This window comes from Phoca vitulina, unplaced genomic scaffold, assembly GCF_004348235.1.
Source record: "Phoca vitulina isolate PV1807 unplaced genomic scaffold, GSC_HSeal_1.0 scaffold45, whole genome shotgun sequence".
In the NCBI taxonomy this organism is placed as follows: domain Eukaryota; kingdom Metazoa; phylum Chordata; class Mammalia; order Carnivora; family Phocidae; genus Phoca; species Phoca vitulina.
Window position 1 is genome coordinate 8,467,555 of NW_022589748.1, and position 20,251 is coordinate 8,487,805.

At 37.8% G+C, this 20,251-nt stretch overlaps 1 protein-coding gene across 4 annotated transcripts in view; it reads right to left on the reverse strand.

Annotated features, from left to right (window-relative positions):
• TPST1 (tyrosylprotein sulfotransferase 1) overlaps positions 1-20,251 on the reverse strand; it is a 155,055-nt gene that overhangs the window by 48,918 nt on the left and 85,886 nt on the right. For all 4 annotated transcript variants that reach the window (XM_032430956.1, XM_032430953.1, XM_032430954.1 and 1 more), the window contains one exon: positions 4,350-4,548. In XM_032430956.1, the coding sequence (XP_032286847.1) occupies positions 4,350-4,548 (199 nt within the window). The remainder of the gene's footprint in view (positions 1-4,349; positions 4,549-20,251) is intronic.

Below are 20,251 nucleotides of genomic sequence, written 5' to 3' on the forward strand. Positions count from 1 at the left end.
TAGTGCCAGACTCTTTCTTGGACTCGCTCTGCTTGCCTCACTGGGTTGGCTTTGTTTCCTCCACACACTCAGGAATAGGACTCCACTAGCAGTTAAGATACAATTACAGAATAATTGGTTAAGAGTAGTTCAAACACATAGTAAGTACAGAGGTGAGGTAGATGGTCAGTCCGAGCTAGGCCCAGTAGCTCAGAAATCAAGGGGCCCAGGCTCTTTGTCTTCCTTCTCTCATCGTCCGAGGATCAGTGGCATCTTCTCTTATGATCTCAGGGTAGCTACAGCAGAGCCACCCCTGATGTTCCTCCATAGCAATGTTCAAAAGCAGGAAGGGAAGGATAAGCTCTCTTCATACAATTCTTTATTTTCTCAGAAAGTTAAATGTCTCCCAGAAAACCCTAGCAGACATCTCCTTATATAGCACTGCCTAGATAAAAACTGGCCACATGCTTATCCCACCTATAAGAAAGTCTAGAAAAATTAATACCAGGAATTTTTAGTTTATTTTTTAAGACATAGTTCCTACTAACAGGAAAAGATGGGACAGGCAATCAACAATATCTAACACTTCTACCAATAGTTCCTATGCTTTATATCAAGTTCCTTCTTGCTTGCTACGGTGTGCTCTGCAGCCTTCGAAGAACCCTCCTGATACCTGCTTTTCCATTGGACTACTTGCTCTTTATTAGTGTGTCTATTCAGGTTTTCAACTGCATAGTCCATTCATACTTTGATCTGCTTTTCAGCTCTCTCTTCAGGTTTAGTAAGCAGGTCTTTAAACTGTTTTCTGGCTTGACTCAAGTGCCCTGAGGACTCTGCTCCTCCCATCTGCTCAGTGGCTCACAGATGCTTCAAGTACAGATGAGCTAGCCTATTCCACCCCTACTCTAGATTCCTGCTCAGTTTAGTGAACATTTCCATTGAGCTTCTGCCTACAATGGAGTAAGTTCGGAAAGTAAGTTCTATTTTGGTCACTGAGTTTGAAATCTTTGTGAGCATGTAGGTGTAGATATACAAAAGGCAGTTGGAAATAAGGAACCTGGGGCCTAGGAAAGAAATCCACGGGGAGATACATCAGCAAATAGGCTGTAATCAAAGCCACATGAATGGATGAGCCTGATCAAGGAGACTACAAAACAAAAGTCCTTAATCTGAGGGGCTTCAGGGACATCTATGAATTCACTGAAATTGTGGGTAAAATTCTGTGCATCTCTGTGTCTCTATTTCTAAGGTAGGGATCCATATATTTAATCAGATTCTCAATTAGGTTTGTGAATCTAAAAAGATTAAAAACCTATGGGAGAGTGGAAGGCTAAGGCTGCAACCAAGAGGGCACTATTTACTTAAATGTGCCACAATTTTGGGATTAGAGACTATGATGGGAAAGAGAATGAAATATGTTAGCATTTAATTTCCAATTTACCATCTGAGTCACAGCAACCATCAAGCACATGATTTTCTGTTCAAAATTGGGTAATGTGTCCCCAAAATATGTTGACTCAGACACCAATGCTTCTAGACTACCCAGAATTATATGAAAACCAGCACTTTTAGGCCTGGAGCTTCAGATTTTATATTCCCAGTCAAAATGTGAATTTCTTCCCACTCCCATCCCATGAATAAAGGGAATAATCTCCCTAGCCACCTTCTTTCTCTGGAGCCATTCTCACATCACACTTGATAATCAAAGATCACTTTTTAAGCATTACTTTATGAAACTTCATAATCATCAATGCTGGATATATAAGCATCTGAGTTTTTGCAAGCAAAGAAGCTTCGAAAAAACATAGGACTTAGATTACAAGGGCTATGAAACCCAGCTCCACAAAACAAGAATGTCAGCTTGTATGTATTATCATGAAGTGCTCAAAGATGCAATTATAGTTCACACTTTATCTTTTTTTCCCTCAAAATTATTTGTCTCTTCAGAAATAGAGATGGGGGGAAAGGTCCCCCCCCCCCCCCCCCCGCTGCAGTGTGCATTCAGAAACCCTTTAAAAAGCCACAAGGGTGTATGAAACAAATTCTCTAGTCACATGGATTCAAACCACAGCATTCTTCCCAACCTACCACTCAAGCAGGCCAAGAATAATCTAGCCAGTCAACTTGCATGCAGGAAAACTACTACTGCCTGGAAAACCTCTGCATATCATTTGTACATGTTTCTGGTTTATAAAAAACATTTCACTATTATACAAAGGAGAAAGCTATGAATTACCAATTACCAAGAGATTATCAAAGACTATGATAATGGATGTTAGACTCATGTGTACTTCATCTTTAGCAGAATGTGAACTTTTTTAAAACTTCAAAGATGGTTCATAAAAGAATATATGAATACCGACTGGGAAATGTTCAATTATATTAATCAATAAAACCTATTAAAATTAACAAAAATAAAAAATAAAATTACCTATTATACAGATAGTTCAAAAGATTAAAAAGAAATTACCAACATATATCAAGCAACTTAAAAAGTTTCAGATACTTGGACCTGGTTTAATTCTACTTTCATTAGTCTACCCTTAAAAAAAAAAGAAACTAAAATGTATTTTGTGCAAAGATGTTCATTGTAGTGTAATTTGTCAAACAGAAAACTATAAGCAACAAAAGGAAAATGATAAAATGAATTATAGAACATATACTAGGGAAATATATTTTACTTGTTCATTCATTTACTGACCTACTACTGTGTTTCAGAAAGGATTTAAGGTGGCTCGTATGATAATACATTATGTAACCATGAAAAATTATGTTTAAAAAGCAACATGCTCGGGGGTGCCTGGGTGGCTCAGTCAGGAGTCCTGCATTGGGCTCCCTGCTCAGTGGGGAGTCTGCTTCTCCCTCTGCCTCTGCTCTCTGTCAAATAAATAAAATCTTAAAAAAAAAAAAAATAAGCTAACACGCTCATGACTATTACAAGGAAAGGGCTGGATACAAAATTGTGTGTGTGTGCAAAAGTAAGAGTATAAAACAATGCAATCTTACCTTTGTTTAACAATAGGCAAAAAAGGAAGGGAAATCCACTGAAATATTAAGAATGGCATGTGTATGGTTGGTAACATAAGTCAATTTTCTTCTCATCTTTTTAATTTTATAACTTATATACACCAACCTTATATTTTTATAATAAAATGTCTGTATACATGAAATCATAAAGAGAATAAAGGTTATTTAAAAAATAAAAAAGCTAGCTATATATATGATGGTTTAGAAGAAGTTAGCTCTTCCTATATATAGCCACTAATGAACCGAGAAAGGAAAATTAAAGTACATAATACATAAGAGAAAAAAATCCACATGGAATTAACCTCATGAAATGTAAGTGTGTTTGTCAATTAAAGGTATCAAAAGAAAGACTGAATAAAGAGATGATATAAGATTGTAGGGAGAGAAGGACACTAACATAAGCAAGAGAATACCTGAGAAAAGCAAGGAATTTTAATCTGGAAATCAAGTCTAGCAGTAAACTTATGCTAACATAGTTGTGTTGTTTAAACTGCAGTTTTAGAAAAGACTGCATGTAGAGACAGAGGGTAGAATTGTGGTTGCTAGGGGCTGGAAGGAGGGGGAAAGGGTAATGAGTATGTAGTTTCAGTTTAGAAAGATGAAAAAGGTTTGGAGATGGATGGTGGTGGCAGTGCATGACAATGTGAATGTACTCAATACCACTAACTCTACACTTAAAAACTGTCAAAATGCTAAATTTGATGTTATGTATCTTTTACAACAATAAAAAAAGAAAATTCTGATTTGAAATAAATTACATGGGAAAGGTACATATTCAGATTAGCTTTGAGTTTTCAGCTTTTCTAAAACAATATTTTATAAAGATGTGAGCATAATTTATTTTTTAAAAGCCGTAATTACACTTTAATAGCAATTTTCAATCAGAAGGTAACTTATTACACCTGTTTAATAATTCTTTTGATGTAGCCAATGTTCAGTTTTCAAGTATCAAGAAATCATGCCCCATTTAAACAAAGGTTTAAAAGTAAAGTAGCTATTAGGTTCAAAGGGAAAAAAAAAACCCTAGAAGTGAGGTCACTAATAATTCTGGTTTTTCTGGCAAATTTGTGGTAATCAGCTATGAGAATAAATCTCCCCAACAATAAGCACCATTTCTAGAAATTGAACAAAGGAGATTAAATAATTGTCCCCATAATTCCTGGGAAGAGTCACAGTTACCCTTAAAATGCAGTGTAAGTGTTCTCATGATAACGCATTCTAAAATACAATTTTTCAAACTTAAATTTCTGATCATAAAAAATAAGAAGCAAAATAAGAAAAAACTTTTCAGGGCCCAAATTCCATATCCAGTTTTATCAATTCACTTTAAAAATCTCACTTACCCTTCTAGTGTTTTCAAGGATTTTGGGATCAGGTTTTCCATAGTTAGGTGGATTGGCATATGGGTCATATCCAAGTTTGGCAAGCATGGGTGCAATCACCGCCATGTCTTGTAAAACATCTGGGGGTATCTTCCCAACCCATTTTGATAGTGCTCCCACATTGACTGGCTTGATGACTTGGTCTGTAGATCTTTCCACTCTAAAAACAATATAATATGAATATGAATAAGTATTTATTTAGAATACAAAAAAATAATAATGTTAAAAGACCAAAGGAAATTATTTTTGATAACTTTAAAAACTGTAAGTGTCTGGATTATAAATCTATTGAGAAAGGGGACATAACACTATTTCCCAGACTTTTTTTGAATGTCCTAAATTTGACAGCTGTTATTGGCAACTTTGTATTTCTAGAAACAGGAAAAATGGTCAGCTGAAAACATCCGCACAAAACAGGTTAACAACTTAATTACAACATCCACAAAAAAAATAACAGCGCTAAGACTGCTTAGGAAAACAGCCAATTAATTTACTTGAAAGGCATCAAAATTAAACAAATAAATAAGATGGACTGATGAATGATTAGAGGGACAAACAGATGGACAGATGTGTGATAAAGCAAAGACAGCAATACATTAATTAAAGCTAGTAGGTATAATTCTTTCAATTCTTTGTATGTATGAAATTTTTCATAATAAAATATTAGGGGGAAAATAGCCAACTATAGTCCACTAAGAATGCAAAATATTCATTTGTTCTATTTTTCTGTTGACTTCCTAAAGAACCCTTTTTTCTAAAGAAGGAAAAGAAGTGCTATGTATGATTTTCAATATTACAGAATAAATGTATTCTATCTCTTGATCTAGAAATTTACTTTATGCTTGTAATGGTTATACTCACTATATATGACTAAATAACTCATCATCTTAGGATAAAATAAATAAATATAAATAAAATAAACATAAAGTGACACCTAGATTTAAACTGGATCTGAATTAGCAGATTTTGGCCAAATGACTGCAAAACAAAAGTGCTTAATAAAACTTGAGAGTTTTATATCATAATACATAAGAAGTCATTCAAATTAGTATTCTAATAAGAGGTAAAACCCCTTTTTAAAAAGTATATGACCTCTCACTGCAGATAATCATTTTCTGATGATGAATCCCTCAAAGGGACTCCACTCCTAAACAAAGGACAAGAGAAAATAAAATGATTATTCCCTGGGATTCTGTGAGGCCACTAACTCCAGGTTTCCTTCCTATCTCAATGGTCACCTTTCCCCCCTCTTAAAAATTTCTCCAGGACACCCAAAACAATCTACACATTCAGTGCAATCCCTATCAAAATACCATCAACATTTTTCACAGAACTGGAACAAATAATCTTAAAATTTGTATGGAACCAGAGAAGACCCCGAATAGCCAAAGGAATGTTGAAAAAGAAAATCAAAGCTGGTGGCATCACAATTCCAGACTTTAAGCTGTATTACAAAGCTGTCATCATCAAGACAGTATGGTACAGGTACAAAAACAGACACACAGATCAGTGGAACAGAACAGAGAACCCAGATAGGGACCCTCAACTCTATGGTCAACTGATCTTCAACAAAGCAGGAAAGAATATCCAATGGAAAAAAGACAGTCTCTTCAACAAATGGTGTTCAGAAGATTGGACAGCCACATGCAGAAGAATGAAACTGGACCATTTCCTCACACCATACACAAAAATAGACTCAAAATGGATGAAAGACCTAAATATGAGACAGGAATCCATCAAAATCCTAGAGGAGAACTCAGAGCAACCTCTTTGACCTCAGCCACAGTAACTTCTTGCTAGACATGTCTCCAAAGGCAAGGGAAACAAAAGTAAAAATGAACTATTGGGACTTCATCAAGATAAAAAGCTTTTGCACAGCAAAGGAAACAGCTGACAAAACCAAAAGACCACCGACAGAATGGGAGATATTTGCAAATGTCTTATCAGATAAAAGGCTAGTATCCAAAATCTATAAAGAACTTAACAAACTCAACACCCAAAGAACAAATAATCCAGTGAAGAAAGGGGCAGAAGACATGAACAGACATTTCTGCAAAGAAGACATCCAAACGGCCAACAGACACATGAAAAAATGCTCAACATCACTCGACATCAGGGAACTACAAATCAAAACCACAATGAGATGCCACCTCACACCAGTCAGAATGGCTAAAATTAACAAGTCAGAAAACAACAGATGTTGGTGAGGATGCAGAGAAAGGAGAACCGTCTTACACTGTTGGTGGGAATGCAAACTGGTACAGCCACTCTGGAAAACAGTATGGAAGTTCCTCAGAAAGTTAAAAATAGAGCTACCCTATGACCCAGCAATTGCACTACTAGGTATGTATCCAAAGGATACAAACATAGTCCCTCGAAAGGACACATGCACCCCAATGTTTATAGCAGCAATGTCCACAATAGCCACACTATGGAAAGAGCCCAGATGTCCATCGACAGATGAATGGGTAAAGAAAATGTGGTATGTATATGTGTGTGTATACACACATGGAATGGAATACTACTCAGCCATCAAAAATTGAAATCTTGCCATTTGCAACGACATGGATAGAACAAGAGGGTATTATGCTACGCAAAATAAGTCAATCAGAGAAAGACAATTATCATATGATCTCACTGATACGCAGAATTTAAGAAACAAGGCAGAGGACCATAGGGGAAGAGAGGAAAAAATAAAACAAGATGAAATCAGAGAGGGAGACAAACCATAAGAGACTCTTAATCATAGGAAATAATCTGAGGGTTGCTGGAGGGGAGGGGGATGGAGGGATGGGGTAACTGGGTGATGGACATTAAGGAGGGCATGTGATGTAATGAGCACTGGGTCTTATATAAGACTGATGAATCACTGACCTCTACCTCTGAAACTAATAATATATTACGTTAATTAATTGAATTTTTAAAAAAAGTTTAAAAATGAAAAAAAGATGTATATATACAAATTGGACTACTACTCAGCCATCAAAAAGAATGAAATCTCACCATTTGCAAAGACATGGATGGAACTAGAGGGTATTATGCTAAGCGAAATAAGTCAGAGAAAGTCAGTTATATGATTTCACTCATATGTGGAATTTAAGAAACAGAACAGATGAACATAGGGGAAGGGAGGGAAAAATAAGACAAAATCAGAGAGGGAGACAAACCGTAAGAGACTCTTAACTATAGGAAACAAACTGAGGTTTGCTGGAGAGGAGGTGGGTGGGATAACTGGGTGATGGGCATTAAGGAGGGCACTTGATGTAATGAGCACTGGGTGTTATATGCAACTGATGAATCACTAAACTCTACTTTTTTTTTTTTTTTTTTTAAAGATTTTATTTATGGGCACCTGGGTGGCTCAGTTGGTTAAGCGACTGCCTTCGGCTCAGGTCATGATCCTGGAGTCCCTGGATCGAGTCCCGCATCCGGCTCCCTGCTCGGCAGGGAGTCTGCTTCTCCCTCTGACCCTCCCCCTCTCATGTGCTTGCTCTCTCTCATTCTCTCTCTCTCAAATAAAAAAAAAAAAATTTTTAAAAAAAAAAAAAAAAAGATTTTATTTATTTATTTGACAGAGAGAGAGGTAGCGAGAGCAGGAACACAAGCAGGGGGAGTGGGAGAGGAAAAAGCAGGCCTCCCGCCGAGCAGGGAGCCCGATGTGGGACTCGATCCCAGGACCCTGGGATCATGACCTGAGCCGAAGGCAGACGCTTAACGACTGAGCCACCCAGGCGCCCTAAACTCTACTTCTGAAACTAATAATATATATGTTAATTAACTGAGTTTAAATTAAAAAAAAAATTTCTCCAGTACTCTACTTAACCCACTGCTCTTTTCACTCTATACTTTTTGCTTGATATTTATTGATATTTATTGATCTTTTCTTGACATCCTTGGTTTTTCCAGGACAGGTCCAGTATTATACCTATTGCCCCAGCCTTCATTATTAAGAGCACATCCTACTCACTCTCATAAATGTTCAAGTTTGTATGATAAAATTATATGGTCACCCTACCCAGATACCCTATACACACCTCAAAACTAAGCAAGATGGTCCAAAACTGGACCCATCATCTTCTGCTCAAGATCTGATCCTCTTCATGTACATGTTATATTGATAAATGGCACCACCACCTACACAGAAGGCAAAGCCAGAGATCTCAGATGGGATAGGGAGAAAGAAAGCAAGACCATTTCCAAGTTATCCAGTTCTATAGTCTTTATGTTTGAGTGAAACAGCTCTCCTCCATTCCTACTGCCATTATCTTAGTTCATATCACCATCACTTCTCACCCAGCTGATAACAGAAGCCTCCTAATTTCCCTGCATTTAAATAGTTAGCTTCCTTGCCCAACTATCTATCATTCCACTGAAGTATAAGGAGGGTCTATGTCTTGTTAATCTATCACCACACGTAGCACATTAATATGTAATAGATGCTCAATTAATGTTTATTAAGTCAATGACTAAAAGCTTTTCATGGGAAAAAAAAGCACAGGCCTATAAATTTAGTTTACACAAACATGCTCAAGAGAAGTCAAGGATCATCTTTATAAGAAGGTCAAGGGACACAGGATGAACTAACCAGAAAACACACAAGTGCTAAACTGCATGATATTTTTCTGTGGGGGCATTAGGAATGTTAGAGAATGGGAGTCATGTCTACAGAAATAAATACTTCCAGAAAAGCAAGGCTTATAATAAACATAGAATATCATTTTCTGCTCATTCTATGTCAGGCACTTTGTATGTGATATCTAATTTCTGTATCCCTAAAACAACCTTTTTTTTTTTTTTTAAGATTTTATTTATTTGACAGAGATAGAGACAGCGAGAGAAGGAATACAAGCAGGCGGAGTGGGAGAGGGAGAAGCAGGCTTCCCGCTGGGCGGGGATCCCCCCTGGGATCACGACCTGAGCTGAAGGCAGACGCTTAACTGAGCCACCCAGGCGCCCCTCCCTAAAACAACCTTAAGAGAAAGGTATCAGTCCTTATTTTTCAAATGTGTAAACTGAGACCCAGATAAGGTAAGTGATTTACTAAGGATCACACAGTCTGGAATTAGTGGAGTTAGAATTCGAACCCACGTCTTTCTAATTCCAAAGCTCCCGTTTTTCCCAGTTTCTCTTATTGCCATCCTATTGATTTTCTTAATTTTTACATTCTATGCTTCCCTGGAAACTTCAGCCTTTTGTTCTATGCCGTGTAGAGTGAGCAAATTGGTTTGCCACAATGGTAAAAATATACATATATACTATACATATAATAGGCATTTATAATCCTCTGCTGGTAATGTTTAACAACCTGATCTCCAGGGAGCAGAAAAGCTATTTGTTGCATTTACTGATGTCCATGGCATAAATACCCCTACCATGGCTGATTTCAAATGACCAACATGGCATCACCAACTGCAGTTGACCAGTTCCAGCAGACCACTGAATATCTATAGGGCCATAATCTCCTATCTCAAATTCTGAAATCCAAAAAACTAAAAAACTCAACATTTTCCTGCCTTCATTTGGCAGCAAAACATGACCTGAACTGATAGTATTTAGAGTCCTTATTCTACTTGGCATAAATAATCATACTCTTTGATGCAGAAACATTAATGTGTATGATTACACAGTGCTGACACAGAACAGAGGGTATTATATAATATGTGTTATGTACATTATATGACCTGAGATCCAAATATTTCTGAGTTCTGAAACATATCTGTGTTAAACCCTGGAGTCACACATAGGGTCTGCATATCATGACTGTGAAGTTGGCTTTATTTTGAAAATGATGGGAAATGATAGAAGGGTTTTCATCACAGAATTGACATGATCAGGTTATCACTATAAGCATTCAATGCTGATAATTATGGATAAGGTAGACTGAGGGATGGGGTAACTGAGCTCAGAAACACTAGTAAAGATGTTCAACTACATATTGGAAAAGTTGAGAAATTACTGATTCATCTACAGAAAGTGAGATGGAGATAGAAGAAAAACTCAATAGATTAAAAACAAACAAACACTGATAAGACTTAGTGGCCAATTAGATAGGGGGAGAAGGAGGGGAAGGAGTCTAGATCAATTCAGATTTGACATGAAAGGCTCGAAATAGACAGTGTTATCATTCATTACAGTAGGTAGTATGGAAGGAAAGCATATGATGCTGTTGCTTTGTTTTGTTTTAGATGTATGGAACAAAGAGAAAGAGTTAAATTAATAGTAGTCACAAAGTTACCAAAAGTCTAAAGAAATACTAGAGTTGACTAAGAGACTGGAATGTAGTATATGCTCAATAAACCATAGCTTTTATCATTTTTTTCATCCAGATTATAGCACTGGTTCATAAGAAAAATGAAAAGCCATTATTTATCATTAAGATCAAATTAATAATTCAAAGTCCAATGATCTGTTATCTGAAAGCAAAAGAGAACTCTAAAATGAAAGAATTTGGAAAGGTTTTTTGTTACATAACCACTGAGTCACAAGATCCGCTAGCAGCAAATGCAGTTACGATGGACTGCTAAAGGGAAGAACTTGGAAAGGCCCACGGCCTATCAATCAGGTGTTTTTCTTTAAGACAGTAGTAAAGACATTTTATATTTACTGATCATAAAATTCAAATTAAACATTTTCTGAATACCTACTATGTGTCATGTCAAGTGTTAGATACTACGGATGCAAAAATGACTGATTAGGCCATGGCCCTCCTCTCAAGAAGCTCAGAGTCCAATAAGAGAGAGAAACAAATACTCATGATTAATATGCAGCATGATAACTGTAATCACAAAAGCTAGAAACTACAGGGGTGCCTAGGTGGCTCCGTTGGTTAAGTGTCTGACTCTTGATTTCAGCTCAGGTCATGATCCCAGGGTTGTGAGATCAAGCCCTGCATCATCAGGCTCTGCACTGGGCATGGAATCTGCTTAAGATTCTCTCTCTCCAGGACGCCTGGGTGGCTCAGTTAACTGTCTGCCTTCGGCTCAGGTCATGATCCCAGGGTCCTGGGATCAAGTCCCACATTGGGCTCCCTGCTCAGTGGGGAGCCTGCTTCTCCCTCTGCCTGCTGTGCCCCCTGCTTATGTGCTTTCTCTCTCTGACAAATAAATAAAATCTTAAAAAAAAAAAAAAAGATTCTCTCTCTCCCTCTGCCCCTCTTCACCCTCTCTAAAAAAAAGAAAAAAAAAAGCCAGACACTATATAATGTGACTGCAGATGACAGAACTAAGCCATTCTTCTCCTGGGGTGGGACGTAAATCAGGGCAAGCTGCCAAGCAGCTAAGGCAAGAGTTAGCAATCCATGGGTCACAGGCCAAATTCAGTCCTACTACCTGTTTTTGTCTGGCCTTCAAGCTAAGAATGGCTTTTACATTTGTAAACAGTTTTTAAAAACTCAAAAGAATATTTCATAACACATGAAAATCATACGAAATTTCAATGTCATAAAGTTTCATTGGAACACAGACATGCTCATTTGTTTATACATTGTCTATGGTCTCTCTTCTGCTTCAATGGCAGAGCTGAATAGTTGAGATAAAGACCATTTTGCTCCCCAAACCTAAAATATTTACTATTTAGCCATTTACAGAAAAAAATTACCAACTGTAATCTGAGACTGCACCTTAAGGGCATGTAGGATCTGTGTGGGGAGTCTCAGGTGACACCCTTCCTTACAGAAGGATCCTATCAACTTTCACAAGCATGAGAGACCTGCTGCACTTAGAGAATTGAGAGCTACACGTGGAGAGCCACCCCACTTGTTTCCGAACAGTGTATGACTGCTTTAGCTCTAAGTCAGCTGGATATTACAACAAAAATTGAATGGTCTGTCAAGCCAAAAATACTTGGCCCTTTACAGAAAGTTTGTTGATCTCTGTTCAAAAGGATACTGTCATTAGAGAGAAATGAGCTTTGTTCAGAGAGCCTGATTATCTTTTCTACACAACAACGTGCAGGCTGGATGGAACTCATCAAATCCCCCTTACTCCTTCAGTCTTTCCAGGAATTAACCAACAGTTAGGCAGGAAGTGTACCAGGGTATAGGTTAGTTACCATTCCAGTACCCACTAATCTCACTGGGACCCTAAAACACAGTGCCCGCCAGACTAGAATACTTGAACACCCACAGCCCAGGCACAGCACTGCAAGGCAAGATACCTGTGAATCTGCAGGTTCTTCCCCAGGCCTAAGTGTCCAGGCTCCCTTTTCTCTGCAGCATTCATAGTGGAAGGTACTCGTCCTCAGGGAATGGGGACAATACCAAAATCCTGAATGACTGAAGTGAATATAATCTTCCAAGACACTCATTTTAAAAGCATGGGATCTTACATGAGTCTTAGTTAAACACTACAGCCAGGAGGGCTGCCAAACCACAGGTCTGAATTATGATACACAGCAACTACTACAGGAAACCAAATTCTCTAGACTAAAGCAAGCGTCAGGGCTGGAATGGACATGCAAAAAAGGAATGGGTAAGAGTACATAATCCAGGGGCGCCTGGGTGGCTCAGATGGTTAAGCGTCTGTCTTCGGCTCAGGTCATGATCCCAGGGTCCTGGGATCGAGCCCCACATCGGGCCCCTGGTTCAGTGGGGAGCCTGCTTCTCCCTCTCCCTCTGCCTCTCCCCACTGTTCAAGTCTTCTCTCTATCTCTGTCTCAAATGAATAAATAAAATCTTAAAAAAAGTACATAACCCATATGGTTATACTTATTAGACTAAAAAGATGAAATACCATTAAAACTCATATTTTCGGGGTGCCTGGGTGGCTCAGTAGGTTGAGCATCCAACTCTTGATTTTGGCTCAGGTTTTGATCTCGAGGTAACGAGGATGAGCCTCACGTTGGGCTCCACGCTCTGCAGGGAATCTGCTTCTCTCTCTCTCTTCCTCCCCCCCTGCCTTTCCATCTACTCATGCACTCTCTCTCTCAAATAAATAAATAAATCTTTTATTTGAGAGAGAGACAGAGATAGCAACAGAGATAGTGAGAGAGTATGCATGAGCAGGAAAGGGAGAAGCAGGCTTCCCGCTGAGCGGGGAGCCCGATGTGAAGCTCGATCCCAGGACCCTAGAATCATGACCTAAGCCGAAGGCAGACTCTTAACTGACTGAGCCACCCAGATGCCCCTAAATAAATCTTATTTTAAAAAGTCATGTTTTCAAAGACTATTTCACTCAACAAACACTTACGTTATGTCTTGTGAAAGTGGATTTTTTTTGTGTATGTACACAACAGAAATTCGATTTTGTAATGTTATATATACTCATAGAATCATATCAAAATGGTAACAATGACAGTGATATGATTTTGATTTTTATATTCTTACCTAACTTTTCCGTATTTTCCAATTTTCTATAGTAAGCAATGTCTTTTTCAGTCCATAGAAGAGTGGAATTATAAAGATCCACACAGAAGTCTAATAACTATCTCAAGCTCAACACAGCCCAAACTTAACTCCTGATCGTATCCCCAAAGTCTACTATATATCCATGGCCCTCCCAATCTTAGTTGAAAACAACTCCATTGTCCTGCTGTGCGGAATAAAATAAAACTGGAGCTGTCTTTTGACTACTCGTTCTCAAACTCCACATCCAATCCATCTGAAAATCTTATCAACTTATACCTCAAAATATATCCAAATATGATCACTTCTCATGAAATCCACAGCTACTCGCCCCTGGTCCAAGGCAACATTATCTCTTGCCTGGATTTCTACAATATTCTTTTAATAGTTTCCCTCCTTCTTTCTTTACATCCCTGTGGTCTAGTTGCAGTATATACACCAGATAGAGTTAGATCATGTCACTCCTCTGCTCAAAATCCTGCAACGCCTCCGTAAGTATTCCAAGTCCAAGTCCTGAAAATGAGAGGGAATCTGAGAAGCCATAAGAATAAGTTTTTTAATCTCGACAAATCATCCATGAAAACAAAGAAACCAGATAGCAAAACCAAAAAAACACAAACATTTAAAACAAAACTAGGTGACAAAGTTGCCCTACAAACTCCAAAATACAAGTGGTTGGAAACAACCAACATAACCATAATACCTGCATGAAATGAATGAGTGGGAGGAAGGACAAGGAAGCAACAGGGTATCTGAAAGACATCTATATGGTTGACCCTTGAACAACATGGTACTTAGGGGTGCTGACACCCATGCACTTGAAAATTCTTGTGTAATTTTTTTTCTTTTGTTAAGTAATCTCTACACCCAGTGTGGGGCTTGAACTCATGACCCTGAGATCAAGAGTCACATGCTCTACTTATTGGGCCAGCCAGGCATCTCCCTTTCCATTTCTTGGTGTAATCTTTAATTTCTTTCATCAGTCTTTTATAGTTTTCAGAGTACAGGCCTTTCACCTCTTTCGTAGGTTTATTCCTAGGTATTTTATTATTTTTGTTGCAATTGTAAACGGGATTGGTTTTGTACTCTCTCTGCTGCTTCATTATTGGTGTATAAAAATGCAACAGATTTTGCACATTATGTATCATGTGACATTACTGAATTCATTCATTAGTTCTAGCAGTTTTTTTGGTGGAGTCTTTCGGGTTTTCTACATAACGCCTCATGTCATCTACAAATAGTGAATGTTTTACTTCTTCTTTACTGATTTGAGTGACTTGTATTTCTTTTTGTTATCTGACTGCTGTGGCTAGGACTTCCAGTACCATGTTGAATAAAAGTGCTGAGAGTGGACATCCTTGTCTTGTTCCTGACCTTAGGGGAAAAGATCTTCGTTTTTCCCCATTAAGGAGGATATTAGCTGTGGGTTTTTCATATATGGCCTTTATTATGTTGAGGTATGTTCCCTCTAAACCTACTTTTTGAGGGTTTTTATCATGAATGGATGTTGTACACTTTGTCAAATGCTTTTTCCACATCTATTGAAATGATCATACAGTTCTTATCCTTTCTTTTATTTTGTGAATATTGAACCACCCTTGCTACCCAGGAATAAATCCCACTTGATCATGATGAATGATTTTTTAAATGTATTGTTTGCTAGTATTTTATTGTGAATCTTTGCATCCATGTTCATCAGGGATATTGGCCTGTAGTTATATTCTTTTTAGTGGAGTCTTTCTCTGGTTTTGGTATCAGGGTAATGCTGGCCTTGTAGAATGAATTTGGAAGTTCTCCTTCCTTTTCTATTTTTTGGAATAGTTTAAGGAGAATAGGTATGAATCTTCTTTAAATATTTGGTGGAATTCACCTGTGAAGCCATCTGGTCCTGGACTTTTGATTACCTACTCAATTTATTTGCTGGTTACTGATCTGTTCAAGTTTTCTATTTCTATTTTCTATTTCTACCTGTTTCAGTTTTGGTAGTTTATTTTTCTAGGAATTCATCCATTTCTTCCAGGTTGTCCAATTTGTTGGCATATAGTTTTCCATAATTTTGTCTTATGATTATTTGTATTTCTGCGGTGTTGGGTTGTATTTCTCCTCTCTCATTTGTGATTTTATTTGAGTCCTTTTTTTTTTTCTTGATAAGTCTGGCTAGAGGTTCATCAATTTTACTGATTTTTTCGAAGAACCAGCTCCTGTTTCCATTGATGTGTTCTACTGTGTTTTTAGTTTCTATATCACTTATTTCTGTTCTAATCTTTATTATTTCCTTCCTTCTGCTGGTTTTAGGTTTTGTTTGTTGTTCTTTTTCTAGCTCCTGTAGGTGCAAGGTTAGGTTATTTGAGGTTTTTCTTGCTTCTTGAAGTAGACCTGTATTGCTATAAATTTCCCTCTTTGAACCACTTTTGCTGCATCCCAGAGGTTTTGGACCATTGTGTTTTCATTTTCATTTGTTTCCATGTACTTCTTTAAGATTTTATTTATTTATTTATTTATTTATTTATTTATTTATTTGGGCGACAGAGCACACACACACGCATGCAAGCAGGTGGAAGGGAGAGGGAAAGGAAGAAGGACAAGCAGTCTCCCCACTGAGCACGGAGCCCCACAGGGGGCTCAATCTCGTGACCCTGAGACCATGACCTGAGCTGAAATCAAGAGTCGGCTGTTAATTGACTGAGCTACCCAGGTACCCCAAGTTTCCATGTACTTCTTTATTGCTTCTTTATTTCCTAGTTGACCCATTTATTGTTTAGTAACATGTTATTTAATCTCCTTGTATTTGTGGTCTTTCCAGATTTTTTTCTAGTGGTTGATTTCTAGTTCCATAGTGGTGTGGTCAGAAATTATGTACGGTATGATTTTGATCTTCTTGAATTAGTTGTTTTGTGGGCTAATATGTGATCTATTCTGGAGAATCATGTGCACTTGAAAAGGTGTATTCTGCTGTTTTATACGTTTGTATATTTGTTAGATCCACCTGCTCCTGTGGATCACTTAAAGCCATTGTTTCATTGTTGATTTTCTGTTAAGATGATCTGTCATTGATATAAGTGAGGTGTTAATGTCCCCTATTATTATGGTATTATTATCAAGTAGTTCCTTTATGTTTGTTACTGTTTTATATATCTGGGTGCTCCTATGTTAGGTGCATAAATATTTAAAATTGCTATATCATCTTATTGGATTGTCCCCTTTATTATTATACAGTGTCCTTGTCTCTTGTTACAGTCTTTGTTTTAAAGTCTACTTCATCTGATGTACGTTATTACTACTCTGGTTTTCTTTTGACATCCATTTGTACGATAGACGTTTCTCCATCCATTTACTTTCAATCTGCAGGTGTCTGTAGTATAAAATGGGCCTCCTGTAAATCTTCCAGTGGGCCAGAGATGGGACAATCTGAACTTCAACAAAATAATAATTGCAATAGATTGAAATCGTCAAGTTAGTCTCTTGGAAAAATATGAAAAGAAACCAACTCATTATCTTGAAAACTACCAAATAAAGAATAACAATCCAGTATTTATCATGCCTTTTTCCTATATGGACTATAAACCTCAGTAACCAGATAGTAGATGCAGGGCTGTATCTCTTTAAAAAATTTTTCTAAATAATATTGAGAAATGAAATCAGAATTTTGCAAAATCAAACAAACTAATGAATCTAGGCACTGAGGATCAAATGCTGCTAAAATCACAAAAAGACAACTACACATAACAGATAGCCTTGTCGGGGCGCCTGGGTGGCTCAGTCGTTAAGCATCTGCCTTCGGCTCAGGTCATGATCCCAGGGCCCTGTGATCGAGCCCCACGTCAGGCTGGCTCCCTGCTCCGCGGGAAGCCTGCTTCTCCCTCTCCCACTCGCCCTGCTTGTGTTCCCTCCTCGGCTGTGTCTGTCAAATAAATAAATAAAATCTTTAAAAAACAAAAAAAAAACCAGACAGCCTTGCCAAATCAGATCTTGAGTCTGATTAAGCCTCTAGATTCAGCTGCCAATTTGTATGAAATATACAATTAAGAAGAATGTGTTGGACAATCAGCAGTCTGATTGAAAAAATTTTGCAGTTAGCAAAATTCAGATGGTAAGTAAGTTTACTGCCTGAATGACCTAGGCTCCCCAAGAAATAGTGTATGGTTATGATAGGAATTGAGCATTTGGAAATCTATAAATTAAAAGAAACTTAAAGTATGTGCCAGATTTTTATTTTTATTATTTTTTTAAGATTTTATTTATTTATTCATGAGAGAGAGAGAGAGAGAAGCAGAGGAAGAAGCAGGCTCCCAAGGAGCAGGGAGCCCAATGCGGGACTCGATCCCAGGACCCTGGGATCATGACCTGAGCTGAAGGCAGACGCTTAACCATCTGAGCCACCCAGACACCCATGTGCCAGATTGTTTTTAAAGCGTGAGACTATAATATATAAGCCTGCATATTTGGATGCTAAAACTATAAAGAAACATCAGGAAGTGATTTCTAAAAGTGTCAGAATAGTGTATAGTTTTGGGGGAAAGCATGAGATTTATTTTGAGATTAGGATACATGGAAAGGCTTCTGGACTGACGGCATAGTTCAATTTCTTGACATGGATGGTAGTTATAGAAGGGTATTTGCCTTATTAAAATTCATTAAACTAATTTTTAATTAGTCCTTACAGTGGTCCACAAGGCCCTATATAACCTAATCTGACTTCCACACCCTCCTACATCCACTCTGTTCCAGCTCCACTGACATTTTTGCAATTGTTTGGGTAGACCAGGTATGCTCCTCACTGGTGTCTTTACAGTGGCTGTTTCCTCTGCCTGGAACACTCTTTCCCCAGCTATCCACTTGGCTAACTCCTTCACTCCCAAGACTTCCTCAGATCTCATGCTGATGAGGAATACCCTGATCACTCTATTTTATATCATAACCTGCCCTTCAAAATCCCCCTGGTCCATGGGACAGCCTGGTTGGCTCAGTCAGCAGAGCATGCAACTCTTGATCTTGGGGTTGTGAGTTTGAGCCCCACGTTGGGTGTAGAGATTACTTAAAAATCTTTTTAAAAATTAAAAGAAATCCGGGGCGCCTGGGTGGCTTAGTTGGTTAAGCGGCTGCCTTCAGTTCAGGTCAGGATTCCAGGGTCCTGGGATGGAGTCCCACATTGGGCTCCCTGCTCAGCTGAGAGCCTGCTTCTTCCTCTCCTTCTCCCTGCCACTCTGCCTACTTGTGCTCTCTGTCAAATAAATAAATAAAATCTTTTTTAAAAAATGTAAAAAAAAGTCCACACCGTCCTGGTCCCCTTTATTCTCCTCTGATTTTTCTTTTTCCATAGCATTTATAATCTCTGAATATGCTATATGTTTTTCTTATTTAATATGGTTTTTGGGTTTTTTTAGTCTTCGCCCACTAGACTGTAGGCTCCATAAGGGCAGCAATTTTTGTATTTTGTTCACTTGTTCTTGCTCTCCCATAGGTCTCTGCAAGAAGTATCACCTTACCTATGAGGACTTCCCTACTATTCCTATGCCCCAACTCTTAATAACAACCTATCCTCTACTTTATTTCTTTCTGTAAGACTTATTACCATCTGATGAACTAGACATTTAACTTGCCTATTTTTTTAATGGGATGTCTTCCAAATGCTAATGTAAGTTCCATGAAGAAAGGGCTTATTTTTATTTGTTTTGTGTGTTTTGTTAACTGCTATAACCCCAGCCTATCAAACATAACCTGGCACATAGTGAGTGCTCAGTAAAAACATGTTAAGTAGGGGCGCCTGAGTGGCTCAGTCATTAAGCGTCTGGCTTCGGCTCAGGTCATGATCCCAGGGTCCTGAGATCGAGCCCCACATCGGGCTCCCTGTTCAGCGGGAAGCCTGCTTCTCCCTCTCCCTCTCCTACTCCCTCTGCTTGTGTTCCCTCCCTCGCTGTGTCTCTCTGTCAAATAAATAAAACTTAAAACATGTTAAGTGAACAAATAAATAGTCTTTATCATATTTAAGTAGTTTTTTCCTATTCCTTCTTAAATTTTTATCATGAATGACAACTGAATTTCACCAAGAGCCTTTCAGCATTAAATAATATGATCATTTGGTTTTAATTTTTTGATGTAATGAACTGTGTTAATAGATTTTTCTGATATGAACCATTCTTTCATTTTTGAAATAAAAGTTATTTGGTCATAAAAGCTTATCAATCTTTAATACACTGTTGAATTCTGCTTACTAATATTTTACTTATGACTTTATGATTTATGATTTTGGCATCAATATGGATAAGAAAATTCTGGTTTTCTTTTCTGTAACTTCTATTGGGTTCTGTTGTTAAGTCATGGTTTCATAAAATGAACAGGGGAGTTTTCCATCTTTTTCTATTACCTAAACTAGTTTAAACAGCACTGGACTCATCTGTTAGAAGTAATTCAATTTTGAATCATCTACACCTTTTTAAATGTTCTCTCTTGACTAAGATTGACCTTTTCAATCTCTTTGATGCTAATCAATGCATTTAAGTTCTCTACCATGAAAAATTAGCTA